The following is a 21,199-nucleotide window of genomic DNA, read 5'->3' as shown; positions in this document are numbered from 1 at the left end:
CCACCTTACAATAAGGGCAGAGATAGTATTTGGGAATGAACAGCAGTGGTGAAAGGAGGAAAAGCCTCAATATACAAGGTTAATGACTTAATCAGAACTGGAGACCATTGGCTAGGAATTCTGACTGTTTTTCTTCTACAACTGCAACTTGAACTGAGTATTTCAAGCTTTCTATAATCTTATTACAAATTAGTCACCCTACTCCCAACTCCCATTTCAAATTTAATGCGAGCAGATGGAAAAATTCAATATGGAGTAAAAGAAGATCTAACAGTGTCCAGCAATGCACTGCTAGCTTCAATAGAGTAAGTTAAGGATAACATTTGAGGCTATGCTAAGTACTTCTGGATCAGAAGGAATAGGTATAGTCTCCCATCCTCCCTCAGATCATAGATTGGTACATTCCAGTAGGTGTCTACATTCAAATCTCCTCACCCAAACGAAACCGAAGCTTCTCAAACAGTGCAACTTCCAGCAGGACAAGAGGCTTCTGGATTAAAACCTGCTTCCATCCTTCACCTGAACAAACCCTACTCTTCTGTAAATATCCAGGACTCTCTGACAGTTGGGATCAACTGACTGCACGAGCTGACAATTACTCCTGCACTTTCTGATCCAAGGCACTGGGAGAACTATTTTATAGATCTGTTTCATGTAAACAAGCTTATTGCTGGATAGATGTAGAAATTCAAATATGATTTTATTTGTATAATGTGGGGGAATACATTGTTCAGTACTTTTCCTTTTTTTAAGATTTATTGCACGTGCAGTTTATTTGTGTACCCTTCTGGTGTGACATAATACACCAGATCCCAAATGTGTTGCATCGCACCACAGTAATAAAAAGTAATCTGGCACAGTGGGGAAATGGAGATATGGTCAGAGTACACAAGCAAAGATTTAAAAGGCTTATTGATATTATGGGTGCAAGGTCTGTAAAAAGTGCAATCAGCAGATCAAATTGCATCTGTAAACCCCAATGATCAAACTAAGAAAAAAATGCTTCCTTTTGACATGAAAGGTGACACTTCAATGTGACAATAAATCTAACATTCCAAACTAGTAACAGCTTAAAAGAGTTTAGGATTAGCAAACTTTTCATTGTTATGAAGGCAAAAAGTACTAATTAGAACATTCAGTTAAAGCATTAAAACATTTGTTGTTTAAAACATTCAAAACAACATTGTTAAGTTGTCAAAATATATAAAGTGGTATTAGAGTAAATACTCAAATGAGAAACTAGTTTGTCTGTCTATTTCTAAAGCTTGAACCAAACTAATATATTTCAGCTACAGTTCTTTCATTGATTGATGTGTACTTCCTACTTCTGAGGCAGCTTGAGGAGCAGACTTGGTAAATGAAACGCCTCTGACATCTGGTGGTGGAATATCTCACATCAGCATTTTGAACCCAACAGTGAGATGCTGGAGGAACTCTGGACGCCATCTGACAGGAGAGTTCCAACAGTTCATTGTTTGCTCAAGATTCCAGCATCTTCAGTTTTTGCATTTCTCATCACTGAAGCAACTTATTTAAAGAGTGGCTTTCAGTGTAGATCTGTAAAATATACACAGTTTTGAAGAAGCTCGTATACTGCCTCTTGACTCTGTTACTGCCATTTTTCTCAGATATCAAGAGCTACTGGATTGTAATCAAGGCCCACATTTCCTGTTCAGCTGTGGCATGCGATGGCTGGCTGTACGCCTTGACCTCATTAGTATAATACTCATCACTATTGTGTCAACAATGATGGTTTTCATGCATGGAAGAATTTCACCAGCCTATGCAGGTCTTGCCATCTCCCATACTGTCCAGGTAGGTTCCAGTTAAAACCCCTGCTTGCACATTTTTGAGCTTAATTAACAACAAAGCACAACTATAGAACTAATGTTCATCAATATAAGGTGTCTAACATCACTCGGCATCTTTATCAGCATATTATCACATACAATTTGACAAGATTAACAGAAAGAGAAACTATAACAGATGACTAAAACTGACAGAAGTTGGAGGAACCGTTTGGGAAGTGGAAAGTTTCAGATTTATTGTCAGGGTACATACATTGCAGACGAGGCAGAATTGCCATTTATTGGTAGTGCAAAAAAAACTACATAAAGCATGTACACAAATAAAGAACAGAGAACAGATAATGAATGTAAATGAACAATGCAGAGAGAATAAGTCAATAAAATGCACAAGAATTCTTAAATGAGTCCTTGATTGAGTTTGTTGATGAGGATTCTGATGGTGGAGGGGTAGAAGCTGTTTTTGAAACTGGTGGTGAGAGTTTTGTGGCACCTATATCTCTTTTCTGATGGCAACAGTGAGAACAGAGCATGTGCTGGGTGGAGTGGATCCTCAATGATTGCTGCTGCTCTCCGATGGCAGCGTTCCCTGTCGATGTTCTCAGTAGTGGGGAGGGTTTTGCCTGTGATGTCCTGGACAGTGTCCACTACCTTCATTCTCAGGGGAATTGGTGTCCCCATATCAGACCATGATGCAGCCGGTCAACACACTTTCCACCTTAAGGCCTTGGAACATCTGAATTGCAATCAAGAACTGGAACTGGAGGAGCTCCGACATCTTGGAGAGTTATAGCTAAATATGAGAAGAGGACAGAGATGAGAATTAAAAAGGGTGGGGATGATAGATGGATTAAAATTAGGTGTGTTACTAAACTCAAGTGATTTAGGTCTTAGAACTGAATTACAGAAAATGACTGCAGGCTACTTAAGCACTTACCAGACTCCATAGTACATGCTTAAGTGGGAGATTGTTAAAGGATATAACTGGCATGCTTGTTCGATGGATGGTTCAGTAATGATACTCCATACCAGCCATTCTCAATGATGGCCATACAGCCTCCCTGGGGCCACAGCACATTTAAGGGGAGACACGGAGTGAAATCCTTCATAAGGGGGTCAAAAGCATCTAGGAAATTGATCAAATGAAACATTTTTGGGGAAGGAAAGGACTTTGCTGTATAGTTGCCAAACAACATGATTTTTTTCAAGTTTGGAGCCATTTGGAGACGACCATGACTGAAATAAATGTGGAAAATCAACAATGTTTTCGGAGTTCCTTGCTTTTACATGATTATATTTGAATGACTTGGAGCCAGCTTTCTCTTTGAATTGCCTTCCATGCAGTTTTCTTCTTTTGTTCTATTGTCTTAAGTTCTAGGAAATAAGCGTGCAGGCTGAAAGGTTTTGCCCCATATTTCTTGCATCTGCAAGTGCTTTCATTTTGCTTAGAGTTTTCAGATCGGTAGTGAATTTGTCTCCTTCCACTAGCTTTTTTTTTAAAAAGAAGATAGGTATTCTTCATTATTTTTTCAAAAACATTAGCTGACTTTTGAGCTGTTCTTGTTTGAAGGGCTTTCATTTTGTAATTGTTAATATTTTTGTTACTTTTAGAACTAATTTTACTTATGAGTTCCTTAGCAAAAAAATGTGTCAGCAGTATTCAATGGAATTATTATCATGTGGTTTCATTACATCTCTGCAAAACCCTTCTCTATCCATGTGTTTGTTTTGTTTGAATATATTTTCAATTGGAAGTATGAGATTGAAACGGCATTTGGAGACAAACATAAAGAGAAGAAAGACAAAATCTTGGATTACTTCAAAACCCTTCAAGATAATTTTGAGAGAAGGCCAACGCTAAGGGAGATGATAACTGAAACATCACAGAAATTAGAAAAGGGTCTTCTTGCATCATACAAGACAAATGAATTGATTGTTAAAAGTGGAAATGCTGAAGACGTCATTGAGTCACTTATTTTACCTTCAGTGGACAATGAAAAACTATTAATTATTTAGCTCCCAGATGAGTCGAATACCTTTTGTGCTCTTTGTGAAAAGGAGAATTCAATGAGAATCCCTGCAGAGACTGGCAATCCCATGACTGTACTGACAATAACCACAACACCAGTGCGAGTATAAGACAGCTTTAATAAACTAATATGTACACTAAGAGGTCTTGTCTCTCTGCAAGACAAACCTGGAAGGCTAGACTGTAGCTCTGGACTGCTTTATAGACAAGGTCACTGGGATGACCCCTGGTGAGCTCGTGGTGTAATTACATACCACCACAATGACAACCATCTTAGAGGCCAATGTAGGAACATCTGTCAGGAGGGTGAACCCTTGCACGGCAGGGTATTGAAAACCTGTGTAACCAATTAACTGGAGTGTTCATGGACATTTTCAATCTCTCATTGCTGCAGTTAGACGTTCCTACCTGCTTCAAAAGGACATTAATCATCCCGGTGCCCAAAAAGAGCAGGGTGAGCAGCCTCAATGATCATTGCCCAGCTAATCTTTGCCCATCTCTCACCTACTGTAGTGAAATGCTTTGAGAGGTTGATAATGGCCAGGATTTATTCATACCCAAGAAAAGACCTGGACCCACTACAATTTGCCTATTATCACAATTGTTCCACAGCAGATGCAATCTCATTGGGTCTTCACTCAGCCCTGGACAACAGCAATACATATATCAGGTTGCTTTTCATCAATTACAGCTCAGTTTTCAACACTATTATCCCCTCAGTACTAGTCAGCAAGCTTCAAAACCTGGACCTCTTCACTTCTCTCTGCAACTGGATCCTTGACTTCCTCATCAGAAGACCACAGTCAGTGCAGATCAGTAACAAAATCCTCATCATCGACAATCAACACAGGTGTACCTCAAATAGGTCTCCTTAACCAATTGTTCTACTTTCTCTACATCACTGTGTGGCTAGGCAAAATTCAAATGCCATCTACAAATTTGCTGATGACACCACAGTTGCCAACATAATCACAAACGGCAATAAAAAGGGCACAGGAATGAGATAGGTCATATAATTGAGTGATATCACAACATCAAACCTTGCACTCAACATTAGCAAAACTAAGGAACTGATTGTGGACCAGGAAGGGGAAACGGGGAGAACACAAACCAGTTCTCATGGGTGGATCAGCAGTGGAGAGGGTAAAGAACTTCAAATACCTTGGTGTCCCATCTCTGAAGATTTATCCTGGGCCATCATGTCAATGCAGCCATGAGGAATGCTCACTAGTAGCTATATTTCATTAGGAGTTTGAGGAGATTTGGTATGACACCAAAAACTTTTGCCAATTTCTACAGGTGAACCGTAGAGATAATCCTGGCTGGTTGCATCATTGTCCAGTATGGACATGTCCATACCCAGGACAGGAAAAGGCCACAGAGGTTTGTAAACTCAGCCAGCACCACCGTGGGCATTAGTCCTCACTGCATTAAGGACAATTTTAAGAGGTGGTGTCTCGAGAAAGCAGCCTCTATCATCAAGGACCTTCACCAGCCAGGCCATGGCCTTTTCTCACTGCTACCATCAGGAAGGAGGTACAGGATCCTAACCAATGTTAGAAAAACAGCTTCTTCCTCTCCACCATCAGTTTCTGAACAGACAATGAACCAAAAGACACTAACCCACTTTGTTTCTGTTTTTTGCACTAATTATTTATTTTTAAATATTCTATTTACATAACTGTAATTTATAGCAATTTTGTACCAGTAATGCACAATATTGCCGTAAAACAGTACATTTTGTGACACATGCATGACAATAAACTTGATTCTGATCCAAAAAATTTTATTTACAATTAAACAAATCCACCCTGCAAAAGAACAATGCTCTTCTCATGGCTTTTCCCAGATTCTGGAATGGAAACAAGCTGATGGAAGAGATGTTGTTTGCCAGAAGGATTAAAACAGATTCTGACGGACTGACCATTTTCAAAGAAGTTATGAATTACATAAATGAGAACATTATTCCATTCAAGAACATTCATGGTGCCACTTCAATGGTTGGACAATGCAGAAGATTCATCACATGCTTGGATAATGTTATACCTTCAATCTTTACTGTTCATTGCATCATTCATAGGGAGCACATAGTGGCTAAAGTTTCAGAAGGACGTTTAAATGCTTTGCTTTCAATTGTCATAAAGACTGTAAACTTTATAAAATCAAATCCCCTTCAAGACCATCTATTCTGGCAGCTGTGTGAATAAAAGGATGAACCTTTCTAGATTCAGATTTTAGACCAGGTGTATAAGATGTCCCTAACGTTGCAGTGACATTTTAAAGTTTTGATTCATCCTACATGCCAGCATATACGGTACTTTACCAGTGGCTGTTTGCACGAGTCCTCAGTTCCCTTAAACTTCCTCGTCTGACCCATTTTTTATGGACATCATTGCCACAAGATGTTCAGATGACGCTCGAGTTAAAAATCTTCCAAGGTAGGTGTTTCAGGCATCCAGAGGAATCATCATCTGCTTCATCAACACACCTCCAATTTCTGTCCTTAAATTAGTTTATTTTTCCCTTAAGTCCTCCCATTTATAAACTACAATGTGTTAAAATTAAACCTTGGAGCCAAATACAATTAATCATCTAATTTAACAATCTTGATAATGCCCTGAACCTTGTGTTTACATCTTACTTTCCCTCAGTGGAAATGGGGAACTTGAGGGAATGAGGAATAGATCTACATTGAATAATTTTGATAGAGAAAGGCACTTACGCAGTATACACAATGTTACGTCATTTACTTTTCAAATAAATTATGATCTAAAATATCAAATTGAATTGACTTTTTTATTTAAATTAGAAACTAGTTTGCAGATTTCATTTTCTCTCATTAGAATAACCTCTAATTTTTCCATTTGGCATTCTTTATCAGCTGACAGGTCTTTTTCAATTTACGGTCCGCTTAGCATCAGAATCAGAAGCCAGATTCACGTCTGTCGAAAGGATCAGGCATTACATAGTGGTAAGTATCATCACTCCAATCATGGCTTTTCATATTTAGTCTGTTCAAAGTAATCAAGAGGTCAAATCCTGTTTGGAATGAAAAAGAATTGAGGATATTGGGAATGGGTGGGAAAGGGTACAGAACACAGGACCAGCCATCATCTTATTGAATGTCAATGGAACTGGTTTGGACATGAAGTGCTTGTAATTCAACACAATTAGAAGGCTATATTCAAGATTCCTTTATTCATGATTCCTTTATTGCCATGTAATAATATAGAACATGTAATAATACACATAATTGCCTTCTGCCTGCCTTAAGGCAGATAGAGTCGCCATTAATGTCACCCGGCATCATTAAAGAGAAGCAAAAGAGAGTTCCTTCAGAGTCCCTGAGTGTCTGTGGATTCACCGCCAGTGCTCCTGCTCGATCCCTTGGCAACCGAGTTCCAGATCCAATCCTCTGGCATGATCAGGAAGCCTTCAGTGGCTGAGGTCCTTTGGGATCCTTTCTTGTCCTTGAATACCAGCTTCAGTGCCTAGTTCCCATGAGCCAATATCCAGGAGCCCATGCATGTCCCCTGAATGCAAGTTGCCTACTGCCTGTGTGGATTCCTCAGATGCCGAGGCCCTCACTGGTCTGTCTCTATGGTCACCCTCCTCTAGGGTCATTTCCTCTGCTTCTCCTTCACTATTTCTGGTTGCCTGTGCTGGTTCACTCCTCTCTAGAGTCTGCAACCCCTCGTGGCCGCTGCCAAGAATTGGCCCCACCATCTTGGGCGAAGACTTCTGATTGCAGAATTTTAGTTTAAAAGCTCTGACTGCTCCTTTAACAGGCCATTTAACATCTGTCTGGAGCTGTCAAGATTAGGACCAGACAGCTGAACCTTTTAGAGCAGCACTCTGTCTCTGCTTCTCCCCTCACCTGGGTGTACACCATTACAGCAGCTCTGACATGGCCATTTTTTTTAATGTAGTGGACTGAATAAATATTTAAAACATATTTGCTTTCCATTGAAGTGTAATGCAACTTTGAGAGGGAATCTCCTTAGCTTTTGATAATGCCAATCATGTAGATGATGAGTTTACTGTCATATACATTATACAATGTATATATGAACCATTGAAGTGTAATATATGAACCATTGACATGTAATATATGAACCATTGAAGTGTAATGCAATGTATATATGTAATGCAATGTATATATACATTATACAATGTGACAGAGGTGCACCAAAGAAAAGGTACAAGGACTGCCTAAAGAAATCTCTTGGTGCCTGCCACATTGACCACCGCCAGTGGGCTGATATTGCCTCAAACCATGCATCTTGGCGCCTCACAGTTTGGCGGGCACCAACCTCCTTTGAAGAAGACCGCAGAGCCCACCTCACTGACAAAAGGCAAAGGAGGAAAAACCCAACACCCAACCCCAACCAACCAATTTTCCCCTGCAACCGCTGCCACCGTGTCTGCCTGTCCCGCATCGGACTTGTCAGCCACAAATGAGCCTGCAGCTGACGTGGACATTTACCCCCTCCATAAATCTTCGTCCACAAAGCCAAGCCAAAGAAAGAAAGAAAAGAATACATTATACACTGTCATATACATTATACAATGTATATATGAACCAAACTTCTTACTTGCTGCAGCCAAACAAGTGCTCATGAACGTAAAACTACAAAGGTGTACCTTAAGTTAAAAGGTGAGAATAAATACAGAAGGTGGAAAACAAATATTCACTCAAATAAAAATATTTGAGCAGCAATTTAATATCTTCCAACTCGTGGCACATGCCCAACCTTCAAATAAATCAGAAAACGCTGGAAACACTCAGCGGGTGAAGCAGTGGCTGTGGAAAAAGAAACAGAGCTAACTTCTCAGGTCAAAGATCCTTCATCAGAACTGCAAACCTGAGCCCCGTTTCTTTTTGTACAAATACTACCTGACCAGCTAAGAATTCTGTTCTTATTGTTGATTGGGCATATGTCCGATATCTTTCACCAGAGATACTGCCTGATCTCTGTGAATATTCCAACACTTGTTTTTATTTCAAGTTTACAGCATTTGCAGTTGGCTGATTATTAAAAAAAAGATTCATTTGATTTGCCAGGAAGCTGTCAGAAATATATATTGTTATTTTTTAAATTCTGTTTCACTTTTAGAATTTGGAATCAGAGGCCCCATCTCATATACCAGAGACAGCACCTCCTCTTAACTGGCCTCAGGAAGGACAAATTCAGTTTCATGAAGTGGAAATGAGTTATCGTGACAACCTGCCACTTGTACTGAAGAAAGTTTCATTTATCATCAAACCTCAAGAAAAGATTGGAATTGTAGGAAGAACAGGATCAGGTAGATATATTCTCATTTATGGTATTTGTACATTTTATTGGAGAATGTTGAAATAATTTAAAGAGGTTGTCTAGAATTTCATTTGAAGTGATCCTGTCTAAATTATTGGAAGAAATATATTTGACTATTAGCAAATAACTATATAATAGTTATCTATTTCAGACAGCTAAATAGAAGATTGGCATGCTTATGAGCAATTATACCTCTTACATATTTTATATAAAGGGGGCTGTGGAGGCTGAATTATTGTAGGTACTGTATGTAAAGAACAAAATAGATTGCAGAATTAGGAGAAGTACTTCAGCCATGATTCAAATAGCCTATCAACCCCATGGTTCTGCCTTCTCCTCGTAACCTTTGACATCCATACTAATCAAAAACCTATCAACTTCTGCTTTAAATATACCCTCTACAGCCATCTGTGACAACAAATGCCACAGATTCATCATCCTCTGGCTGAAGAAACTTCTCCTCATCTCTGTTCTAAATTGACATCCTTTTATTCTGAGGCTGTGCCCTCTGGTTCTGGATTCTCCCACTTCTGGATACATCTTCTTCAGGCCCACTCTATCCAGGCCTTTAAATATTCAAAATGTTTCAATGAGGTCCCTCTTTCATCTTCCTAAACACCAGCGAGTACATCTAGAACTATCAAACACTTCTCATATACAAATCCTCCCATTCCCGGGATCATCACCTCCTCTTGTCCCTCTCCAACATCCTTCCTTAGATATGGGGCCCAAATCTCACAATTTTCCAATTCGACCAGTACCATATAAAATCTCTGCATTAAAACCTTGCTTTATATTATATCCCATCCATTCTCAACCTATTTTTGGTGATGGTCCCCTTAGGACTCTACTGAAAGTTTATGGGCCACCTTCAATGTGAGGCAGTTTGCTTCAGTGTTGGCCTTATCTCGAAATTATCTTGAAGGGTTTTGAAGTAATCCAAGGGTTATTCTTTGTTTTTATATGCGGTTTCTAAATCTTGTTTCAGAATGCATGCCCTCATCCTTTTGTTTAAGAAAATAATCAAAAAAATCAAACTCGTGGACAAAGGAGATTTTACAGAGTTGTAATGAAACCCACACCAAGACACAAGAGAAACTTGTCCGTGAACTACTCTTTGCAGACGATGCCGCTTTAGTTGCCCATTCAGAGCCAGCTCTTCAGCGCTTGACGTCCTGCTTTGCGGAAACTGCCAAAATGTTTGGCCTGGAAGTCAGCCTGAAGAAAACTGAGGTCCTCCATCAGCCAGCTCCCCACCATGACTACCAGCCCCCCCACATCTCCATCGGGCACACAAAACTCAAAACGGTCAACCAGTTTACCTATCTCGGCTGCACCATTTCATCAGATGCAAGGATCGACAATGAGATAGACAACAGGCAAATAGCGCCTTTGGAAGACTACACAAAAGAGTCTGGAAAAACAACCAACTGAAAAACCTCACAAAGATAAGCGTATACAGAGCCGTTGTCATACCCACACTCCTGTTCAGCTCCGAATCATGGGTCCTCTACCGGCATCATCTACGGCTCCTAGAACGCTTCCACCAACGTTGTCTCCGCTCCATCCTCAACATCCATTGGAGCACTTTCATCCCTAACGTCGAAGTACTCGAGATGGCAGAGGTCGACAGCATCGAGTCCACGCTGCTGAAGATCCAGCTGCGCTGGATGGGTCACGTCTCCAGAATGGAGGACCATCGCCTTCCCAAGATCGTGTTATATGGCGAGCTCTCCACTGGCCACCGTGACAGAGGTGCACCAAAGAAAAGGTACAAGGACTGCCTAAAAAAATCTCTTGGTGCCTGCCACATTGACCACCGCCAGTGGGCTGATAACGCCTCAAACCGTGCATCTTGGCGCCTCACAGTTTGGCGGGCAGCAACCTCCTTTGAAGAAGACCGCAGAGCCCACCTCACTGACAAAAGGCAAAGGAGGAAAAACCCAACACCCAACCCCAACCAACCAATTTTCCCCTGCAACCGCTGCAACCGTGTCTGCCTGTCCCGCATCGGACTTGTCAGCCACAAACGAGCCTGCAGCTGATGTGGACTTTTTACCCCCTCCATAAATCTTCGTCTGCGAAGCCAAGCCAAAGAAAGAATGAAACCATAACACTTTTTTTTACCAAGGAACTCATGGGTAAAATTATTTCTGAAAGTGACAAAAATTAACTATTACAAAACAAAAGCATTTCTTTCAAGGGTTAGCTCAAAGTCGGCTTAAATTGTATGGAAAATAATGAACAAATTATATCTTCTTCAATAAAAGCTAGCAAAAGGAGACATATATTCACTACCTGTCATGAAAACCCAAAGCAAAATGAGGGCGTTTGCGGATGCGAGAAGCATGGAGCAAAAATTTTCAGCCTGCATGCTTATTTCCTGGAATTCAAGGTGATAGAACAAAAGATGAAAACTCCGTGGACAGCAATCATAGCCAAGGCTGGTTCTATGTCAATCGAACATAATCGCGTCAAAGGAAAAATTCTCTGAAAACATCATTAATTTTCTGCATTTATCTAGGTTATTCTAGGCTATCTCAAAATGCCTTCAACTTCATTGCATTGCTTGGCAACTATACAGCAAATCCGAGCAGCAAAGTCCTTTCCTTCCCCAAAAATGTTTAATCCATTCAGTTTCTATGTACCCCTAAACACCTTGATGCCCCCTCCCTTATTAAGGATATCAGTCCATTTCTCCTCACCCCTCCCCCCCCACTTCAATGTACCATTGAGAATGGCTGTTTAAGCCATTCAAGATTAATACTAACATTTCATTTGCTTTCCTTACTACTGACTTGACCTGTGTTACCTTGAGGGAATCCTAAACTAGGACTGCCATGTCCACTTGACCCTCCACTCTCTGCATTCTCTCCCAATTTTGATGCGAGTCTACACTATCATTGCTTCTATTAAAGTGCATAACCAAACAATTCCCTGTGCTATATTCCATCTGCAGAGATATTGTCCAAGGTAGGTGTCATGATCATAGAGAATGATGGGACAAACTTGGAATTGTATTCAGCTGTACTTTCCTGGACAGATACAAACCAAAAATTCTCAACACCATCCATAACAAGGAGTCCTCATGATTGCTTGCTCACACTCTCTAGTACTGATCCATCGTGACTGCACCTTACACTACAAAATACACTGCTGTAATTCACCAAGATATTTTGACTTTCTTCCTTGCATCAAATCGATAATACTGAGAAACATTAGGACAGCAGAAGCAAATGATTGCCATCATGCACGTGGAGACTCTGATTTTCGTATTATCTTGATGTGAAAATATTTTATTTTCTTAATCATCATTATATAAACATTTTGCAACTTCAGGGCTAACAGCCCCATGAGAATAGATACTTTTATCATATACCCAGCAGAAGTTCAAGAAAGTTGCGCACGACTACCTTTTCAATAAATGCTTGCCTGTCAGTGACACCCACATTCTGTAAATTCAAGATTCTAGACATTTTTTATTGACATGTAATAAAACAGAAAATTTAATATTACACAAAATAAGGCAGACAAAGAGTTGACATTTTGTTGCCTGGTGCCCCTTTTAAATGAATTTAAATGTACATTATGCACTAAAATTTTTTAAGAGATTTCAGATTTTCCAGATTTCAAATTTATTGTCAGAGTAGATACAAGACATCACATACAATGAGATTGCGACAGAATTACCACCAATTGGTAGTGCACAAAAATGCACAGCATAAATAAGTAAGCAGATAAGAAATGTAAACAAACTGATTGTGCAATACCGAGGAAGAAAAGATCAATAACGAGCACAAATAAGAGTCCTTAAATGAGGCTCTGATTGAGTTTGTCATTGCGGAGTCTGATGTTTATCAATCTTAATTATTAAATGAATAATAATTAAGTGGGGTAGATATGAAGGCACAACACATCCCTTCATATAGAATCTTGAATCTTGAACCAGGGAATTCCAAAAGTAAATTCATGCTCTTCTGAATTCACAAAGTTTGCTTTTATTAGTTCAATTTAGTGTTTTAATATTTAACTACAATGTCAGACTGCAGTTTTTTATTTGCTTTCGAAGATGTGCAATATTTGGTATATTTATGGTTTACATTTCTGCACTAAATATAAACTTTATATTTAGTTAATATTAACCAAATAGTTTTTCTCTGTAAATAACCTTAATGTTAATTTAATGATATATGTAGTCAGAAATTGGAAGAAAAAATTAAGAATGTTATCCTCGAACTGTCAGAGTTTTTATTGTTTTAGCACTTCTCACTGCAATGCTTAGTACTTCACCCTTGCAGTTTGTAAGAGATTTTATGCATGAAAAGGTGAAGGAGGTGTTCACTAACCAAATAATAATTTATCCTGAAACATCTTTTATTCAAAGGGAAATCATCACTTGGAATGACATTGTTCAGGCTGGTGGAAATTTCTGGTGGTGCCATCACAATAGATGGTGTTAAGATCAGTGATATTGGACTGGATGATCTTCGAAAGAAGCTATCCATTATCCCACAGGAACCTGTGCTTTTTGTTGGAACCATTCGGTATGTATCATGTTTCACTAAGTTTCCAATTGATGTGTGTCTTGAAAAGTATGCACTAAGAACTAAAGACTGTACCATAATTTGGAAAAAAATTCATACAATGGTAGCCTAAATCTTTATGGAACATCACAACCATACCAACCACAGATATAAATCTGTGTTTATTTTCAGATCAAACCTGGATCCTTACAATCAATGCACTGATGCTCAAATTTGGGAAGTGTTAGAAAGAGCTCACATGGAAGAAAGTGTAAGTATAGCAATTGGCGAGAGATGCGAACCTAAATTTTGTTTATATTGCATATATGTGGTAAGTCGTATTTGTCTACAATATCTAATAAAATGGCTGCTGTGTCCTTTTTCTAAATCCTAATTGCCAGTATTACTTGCCACATCATACATGGACGCAAATAAATATAACAACAAAAATATTTATAGAGAAACTAAAAATGATGAAATAACCTAATCTCAAAGGTGATTCAAATCTTATTCTTAAGAATGTAAAGAAGGTAATTGACCATCACAAGTGGTTTATGGGCTGACAGATAAATCTGTTTCCTTGAAGCAAGTTATATTCACTTCTCTGGATTAAAACAGAAATTGCAAGGAATATTATTTTTTTTTTGTTTACCATGCTTTATGATGTCCCTGTTAATTCCACTAAGAATAGAATTAAAAAAAGATAATTAACTTCAATTGAAGTTTAAAGTATTGGAGAGTATTCTTAGGGACAAGATTTACACACTGTTGGAAAAACAAATCATTTACAGTAGCATTATTTTTCCACATAATGACTTTCACATAATAATTTCAGTGCATAAAGTGTATCAGTGCAAGGAGAGCTTTTGACATATTGCTCTTTATAAATCAAAGTATAGAAGTTGGGATGTTATAGTAAACGTATAAGACATTGGTGAGGCCACATTTAGAGTATTGTGTGCACCTAACTACAGGAAAGATATGAATAAGATAGAAAGAGTGCAGAGAAGATTTACTAGGAAGTTGCCCGGACTTCAGGAACCAAGTTATAGGGAAAGGTTAAACAGGTTAAGACTTTATTCCCTGGAGCGTAGAAGAATGAGGGGAGATTTGATAGAGGTATTGAAAATTATGAGAGGGATAGACATATTAAATGTAAATAGGCTTTTTTGACTGAGAGTAGGTGAAGTACAAACCAGAGGACATAGTTTAAGAGTGAAAGGGGAAAATTTTAGGGGGAACTTCTTCACACAGAATCCCCTTTTCCGCTGGAACCTTGTCCCATGAATTAACTGGGACAAAGATCAGAGGAAAAATAAAACTCAGCATGCCAGCGTCAACTGACGTCATTTCACGCCGGGGATTAACCACCTCGACCCCTACTCATATCCCCAGTGTCAGCTGATGCCAACGTGCTGGTAAAACCAGTGGAAAAGGGGCAGCAGAAAGTCACCTGTTTCCAGTTGAAGGTAGAACACTGATCCCCAGGGATGAGTTATGACCCAGTTAAGGGTGGCCCAGTGGAAATGGCATAAAGGGTTTCTTACCCTGGGACACTGCACAGCCAATTAACTGGGATGCCAGTGAAAAAGAGGCTAGAGAGTGGTGGGAGTGTGGAACGAGTGCCAGCTGAGGCAGTGAATGCGGGCTCAATTTTAACAGTTAAGAATTTGATAGGAGAGGTATGGAGGGCTATGGATTGGGTGCAGGTCAGTCGAACTAGGCAAAAAAAAAGGGTTCAGCACAGACTGCAAGGGCCAAAGGAACCTGTTTATATGCTGTAGTGTTCTATGGTTCTAAGACATGCATTTCACTATTCAAAATTAATATCTGTCAGACTGAAGGAATTGAAAATTTACCAAAATGAGAGTGAAACTGGATTAATATTTTTGAGATATAAAATGTAGAACAATATAATTGACAATATTGTTGGATATATGAATTTAACAGGTTTCACAGCTGGATGAGAAACTTGATTTTGAGGTCATGGAAAATGGAGAGAATTTTTCTGTGGGTGAGCGGCAACTGCTGTGCGTGGCCCGGGCCCTTCTTCAACACAGCAAGGTAGCAATTTTGAAAACTATTATTTTGAACCTTTTAATGATTGGAACAAAAAGTGACCACCAAAGTGCAACTGATCATTTTGGAGAGTAAAGATGCTGAGAGTTGGGGCTTGAAATCCAAAACTTAGATCTTTCAAGGTTTTAAATAATTTTATTATCAGGACACAACCAATAACAATTAAGGTAGCTACTCTCGTTTTTCAAACAGAAGTAGTTTTAAGTAGTCTTAAAATCACCAATCACATGGATAAGGTAAATGTAAAATGTGAATCTAATTAACAAGTACCTGGTACACAACATGAATGGGCTAAAGAGGCAATTAAATATATTTCTGAAGTGAGAAAGAACTAATAATAGCATGAAGGCAGTTTGGTGGACAGGTTGTCATTGTAATCTATAAACTTTGACTGTCTAAAAGTAAAAAGTTTGTCCCACAAAACAAAATTATTTTCCAAGTTTAGAGATTGCAACAGACTGCAAACACACGCTTCTGATTTGAATTACAAGTAGGCTAAAGGTTTCAATGGATGGAATATATCAGCTTGTACATTTACATTTATGAACATCATTAAAAGGCAACTGGATCATGAGTTTCTGAGTTGTATATGAATGTCGTCACCTAGCCACCATGCTCTTTTGTAAGTTCTTTGATTGCTTTATTTAGGGGTGGAGGGAGGGAGTACCAGTTTCCAAAATAATGCCTGGAATTTTCTTGTGTTATTTTATCTCACCATGACTAGACTGACTAGCTTGGAGATGGGTGAGCATAAAGTGCAAGCACTTAGTTTTCATATTATTATATTTTGCTTTCACCTGAGCAATACCTTCTAGTTCTTTGATGCAACACTGAAATGCACTCTTTCAAATTAGATTTTACTACTGGATGAAGCCACAGCTGCCATTGATACTGATACTGATATATTGATTCACAAGACCATTCAGGAGGTTTTTTCAGATTGCACAATGCTGATTGTAGCACATCGTCTTCACACAGTTTTGAACTGTGACAGGATAATGGTATTGGACCAGGGAGAGGTAAGATACTTTCATTCGTCCAGGTCGACATTGACAACTAAATCATTTTTTGGAGACTGAGTTCTAAGATTTTGAAATTCTACTTCTGCCACTTCCCTGGATTATAGAGGGGAACGGGACTGGTGGAATCTGGGCACGTGGCCGTGATGGAAAAATGGGGAGAATAATATGAGATTAGTATAGGATTAGTGTAAATGGGTATTTGATAGTTAGGGTGCACTCAGTTGGCCAAAGTACCTGTTTCTGTGCTGTATATCTTCCATGAGCATAATACTCTTTTCCCTTCTCCTTAATATTTTCTATCAGTCTGTCTCTCAGGCTCTGATAGCTCAGTGATTAGAGCACTGGTCTTGTAAACCAGGGGTTGCGAGTTTATTCCTCACTGGGGCCTCATTTCTGTGAGGGGTGCTGGACAAAGTGGCAATTCTCTGTCTTCTTTACGGTAGACAAAGTTAAAGAATTTCATGTATGTTACATTCTAAATGAAGTACTATATGACAATAATTTTACCTTTACCTCTTGTAGGCACACTTCCACATCTCTTTCCCATAGCTGCTGTCACGGTCTGCTTCTTTCCTTCACTGTTTGTGTAAGAAGGCTTATGGTATGCTGCCCGTCATTGGTCAGGGATTGAGTATGAGAGTGAGAAAGTCATATTGCAAATGTATAGCATTTTGATTGAGGCAAACTGTGTACAATTCTGGTTGCTGCACTGTGGAGGCTTTGGGAAGGGTACAGAAGGGATTACAGAGTATGAGCTATAAAGAGAGTTTGAACATCAGAGGCAAAGGGGAGACCGGATATGTTTATAAAATTAAGATAGGCACTGTCAGGGTAGATCAGGAGTGGCCAACCTTTTAATTTTTTATTTCAACATACAGCACGGTTACAGGCTATTTTGGCCCACGAGTATGTAACGTAGCTCATACTCTATAATCCAAGTAGTATTATGGTAAATGGTCAAAATCTTTTTCCCCTGTCATAAAAATGTCAAATACTAGAAGACATTCATTGAAGGTGAAATCAAGAAAGCCTGTCACGGTCGCGTACTTACCTTCGTTGGGAGCGATGCCAGCTGCCACTGATGACGTAAACGATGCGATGCATGGGGGTAAGCGTGCATGTGCGGGTGTACTAAGCGCCAGTATACGGGCGATGAATCTCAAATGCATCTCAGGAGGAGGGTGAGAGTGTCAGGATCACCCATGTGGCAGTGAGCCACTGAGAAGGTCAGAGGAGTTTAGGTGGGTGGTGTTTGGGAAGTTGAAGGATACAATGTGGTGTCTAGTGAAAAATAAAAAAAGAAATTGAGTGTATTCTTTATTTGTAAGCTGTTACAAGTCTAAAGGAAATGTGGAGGGCAAGTTTTTTTTAAACAGAGAGTAGTGCACACCTGGATCAGGCTGCTCAAGGTAGTGATGGAAGGTGACAGGATAGTGAGACACAAATACACAGGGAAAGGAGAGATATAGATAATGTGTGGGCAAAAGAGATTTAATTTAATGTGGCATCATATTCTGCACAGAAAAATGAATCAGACATGTTCCTGCGCTATTTGTTCTAATCTTGTACATCTCCATGCCACTTTCTCCCATTTTTATCCATTTCTTGCCTTCTCTTCTCTGTCATTATTGCTGTTTGTTATAAACTCATTCATTAATGCAAAACCCCAAATTTCTTCAAGCACTTTAAGTACAGCATTAGTTGGTAGGTTCATACATGGTAGGGATTCAGGGTTAAGTCTTTTGGCAAAACTGCCACAGGAGCAGGAGCCTGACTGACAGTGGCTTCTGTAATTTAGCTTAGGCCAGTGCTGAGATCTGAAATTACCATCAGAATTACGTTTTAATAATGTTTAATTATTATTATTACAAAATCAGGACTATTTTGCTTCTGTTTTTAATTTAATTTCAAAGGTAATAAACCTGTTTGTAAAACAAGATGTAAAACAAGATCCAGTGTATCATCCTTCTGCTCTTTCTCAAGATCAAAAGATAAAGAAAACCCAACACTGATTTTTTTGGGGGTTATTGCTGAGTACACTTTGCATAGACAATACAGCAGAGAAACAGACTGTTCACATTAACCAGTTCTTGCTGGCTTTTTATGTTCCATGAAAGCCTCTGCCCATCTTTCCTCATCCAAGACTACCCAGATTTACCAGTATAGGGAAGCTCAGTAGCAAAACTAATAGAATTACTGCCTCACAGCTCCAGCAACCTGGTTAAATACTGACCTCCAATTCTGTGTGGTGTTTATATGTTCTCTCTTATCGTTGAGGTTTCCTTCAGTTGCTCTGAACTTTCACATACCCAAAAAATACAGTAGGTTAATTGCCTTCTGTAAATTGCTCTTGTGTGTCAGTGGGTGGAGGAATCTGAGGTGGGTTGTGGGGTGGGGGTGAGGTTTGATGGGAAGCAGAAGAGATTAAAATTGGATTTTTTGATGGTGCATAAATTGGTGCTTGATAGTTGGGCCAGAAGGCCTTTTCTTTTCTATAAGTCTTCCTTAAATATTAATGCTCTTTTCCATTTTCCTTAATATATTTATTTAGTTTCTTCTTAATTCATCTGTAACAATACATTTACAGATCCCAACATTTATTAAACAATATTTAAAAAAGTGTGAATATCAGGGCAAGTCTTCAAACTTATGTACAGAAAGAATGAAGACAGCCAGCAGATGTCTGGTTGCTCATAGAACCATTGAACACTCCAGCACAGAAACATGCCCCTTCAGCCCTTCTAGTCTGTATTGAACTTTTTTTTCCTAGTCCTACTAACCTGCACCCAGTCCACAGTCCTCCATACCTCTCCCATCCAGGTGTCTGTTCAAACTCTCTTGAATGTTAAAATTGAGGCTGCATTCACCACTTCAGCTGGCAGCTCGTTCCACATTCCCATCACTCTCTGTGTGAAGAAGTTCCTCTTCACTTTCCCACTAAAAAACCTATCTACATTTACTCTCTTTATCCCCCTCATACTTTTAAATACCTCTATCAAATCTGCTCTCATTGTTCTACACTCCAGGATATAAAGTCCTAAACTGTTTAACCTTTTCCTATAACTCAGTTCCTGAAGTCCGGGCCAAATCCTAGTAAATAAAAAAGGGGCGACACAGCAGTTAGCACAATGCTGTTATAACGCTAGCAATCAGGACCTGGATTCGAATCTCACACTGTCTGTAAGGAGTTTGTAGGTTCTCCCCTCATCTGTGTGGGTTTTCTCCAGGTGCTCTGGTTTCCTTCCATTGTTCAAAACATACCAGGGAGTGTAAGTTCATTGAGTGTAATTGGGTGGCAAGATCTTGTGGGCCAAAATGGTCTGTGACCATGCTATATGTCTAAAAGTCTTCTCTGTATTCTTTCTAACTTATTGATATCTTTCCTGTAGTTAGGTGACCAAAACTGCACACAATACTCCAAATTTGGTCTCACCAATGTCTTATACAACTTATCCATAATATCCCAGCTCCTATATACTCAATACTTTGATTTATGAAGGCCAATATGGAAAAACATCTCTTTACAACACTATCCACCTGTGACACCACTTTTATGGAATTATGTATCTGTATTCTCAGATCCCTCTGTTCTTCCACACTCCTCGTTGCCCTATCATTCACTGTGTACATCCTTTCTTGGTTTGTCCTTCCAAAATGGAACACCTTGTCTGCATTAAATTCCATCTGCCATTTTTCAGCCCATTGTCCAGCTGGTCTAGATCCCTCTGTAAGCTTTGAAAACTTTCTTTGATGTCCACAGCACCTCCATTCTTAGTGGCATTTAATTTTTTTAAAAATTAGACATACAACACTGTAACAGGCCAATTCAGCTCTCTAAACCATTCCACCCTATTTACACCCCATTAATTTACACCCCAATACATTTTTGAAGGGTGGGAGGAAACTGGAACCCCCAGAGAAAACCCACACAGACACGGAGAGAATGTACAAAATCCTTACAGACAGCGTGGGATTCGAACCCAGGTCTGGTCTGTGAAGGTTTTGCGCTAACTATGCCTCATCTTTAAACTTGCTGATCCAATCAACCACATTATCATCCAGATCATTGATATAGATGACGTCCAACAATGGCCCCAGCACCAATCCAGTCTGAGAAGCAATCAGCCACCACTACTCTCTGGCTTCTCCCATCCAGCCATTGTCAAATCCAGTTCACTCTTTCACCTTGAATATCAAGCATCTGAACTTTTCTGACAAATCTCCTACATGGGACCTTGTCAAAGGGCTTACTAAAGACCATGTAGACAACATCCACACCCTTTCCTTCATCAGCTTTGCTGGTAACCTCTTCAAAAGCCTCTATAAGATTGGTTAAAGATGACCTACCATGAACAAAGCCATGTTGACTACCCCTAATCAATTTCTGTCTATCCAAATAATTGTATATCTGATCTGTTAGAAC

The 21,199-nt window shown here is 39.3% G+C and overlaps 1 protein-coding gene and 1 long non-coding RNA gene across 10 annotated transcripts in view; one reads left to right on the top strand and one right to left on the bottom strand.

The window, feature by feature from the left end:
* Window positions 1-21,199, bottom strand: part of LOC138740520 (uncharacterized) — a 32,394-nt gene that overhangs the window by 1,032 nt on the left and 10,163 nt on the right. The window contains exon 4 of one of the 2 annotated variants that reach the window (XR_011342972.1): window positions 1,169-2,598. The exons of the other annotated variant lie outside the window; for it this stretch is intronic. This is a non-coding gene — a long non-coding RNA (uncharacterized lncRNA). Of the gene's footprint in view, window positions 1-1,168; window positions 2,599-21,199 lie in introns of those variants that run through there. 2 annotated transcript variants of the gene reach the window in all.
* Window positions 1-21,199, top strand: part of LOC138740516 (ATP-binding cassette sub-family C member 5-like) — a 110,713-nt gene that overhangs the window by 85,491 nt on the left and 4,023 nt on the right. For all 8 annotated transcript variants that reach the window (XM_069893276.1, XM_069893280.1, XM_069893278.1 and 5 more), the window contains 7 exons: window positions 1,629-1,815; window positions 6,716-6,805; window positions 8,952-9,141; window positions 13,537-13,696; window positions 13,868-13,946; window positions 15,626-15,739; window positions 16,609-16,773. In XM_069893276.1, the coding sequence (XP_069749377.1) occupies window positions 1,629-1,815; window positions 6,716-6,805; window positions 8,952-9,141; window positions 13,537-13,696; window positions 13,868-13,946; window positions 15,626-15,739; window positions 16,609-16,773 (985 nt within the window). The remainder of the gene's footprint in view (window positions 1-1,628; window positions 1,816-6,715; window positions 6,806-8,951; window positions 9,142-13,536; window positions 13,697-13,867; window positions 13,947-15,625; window positions 15,740-16,608; window positions 16,774-21,199) is intronic.

The sequence above is a fragment of the Narcine bancroftii genome, chromosome 8 (assembly GCF_036971445.1).
Source record: "Narcine bancroftii isolate sNarBan1 chromosome 8, sNarBan1.hap1, whole genome shotgun sequence".
NCBI classification, from domain to species: Eukaryota; Metazoa; Chordata; class Chondrichthyes; order Torpediniformes; family Narcinidae; genus Narcine; species Narcine bancroftii.
The sequence above is the reverse complement of the archived record's forward strand: the minus strand, read 5'-3'. Positions and strand labels throughout refer to the sequence as shown.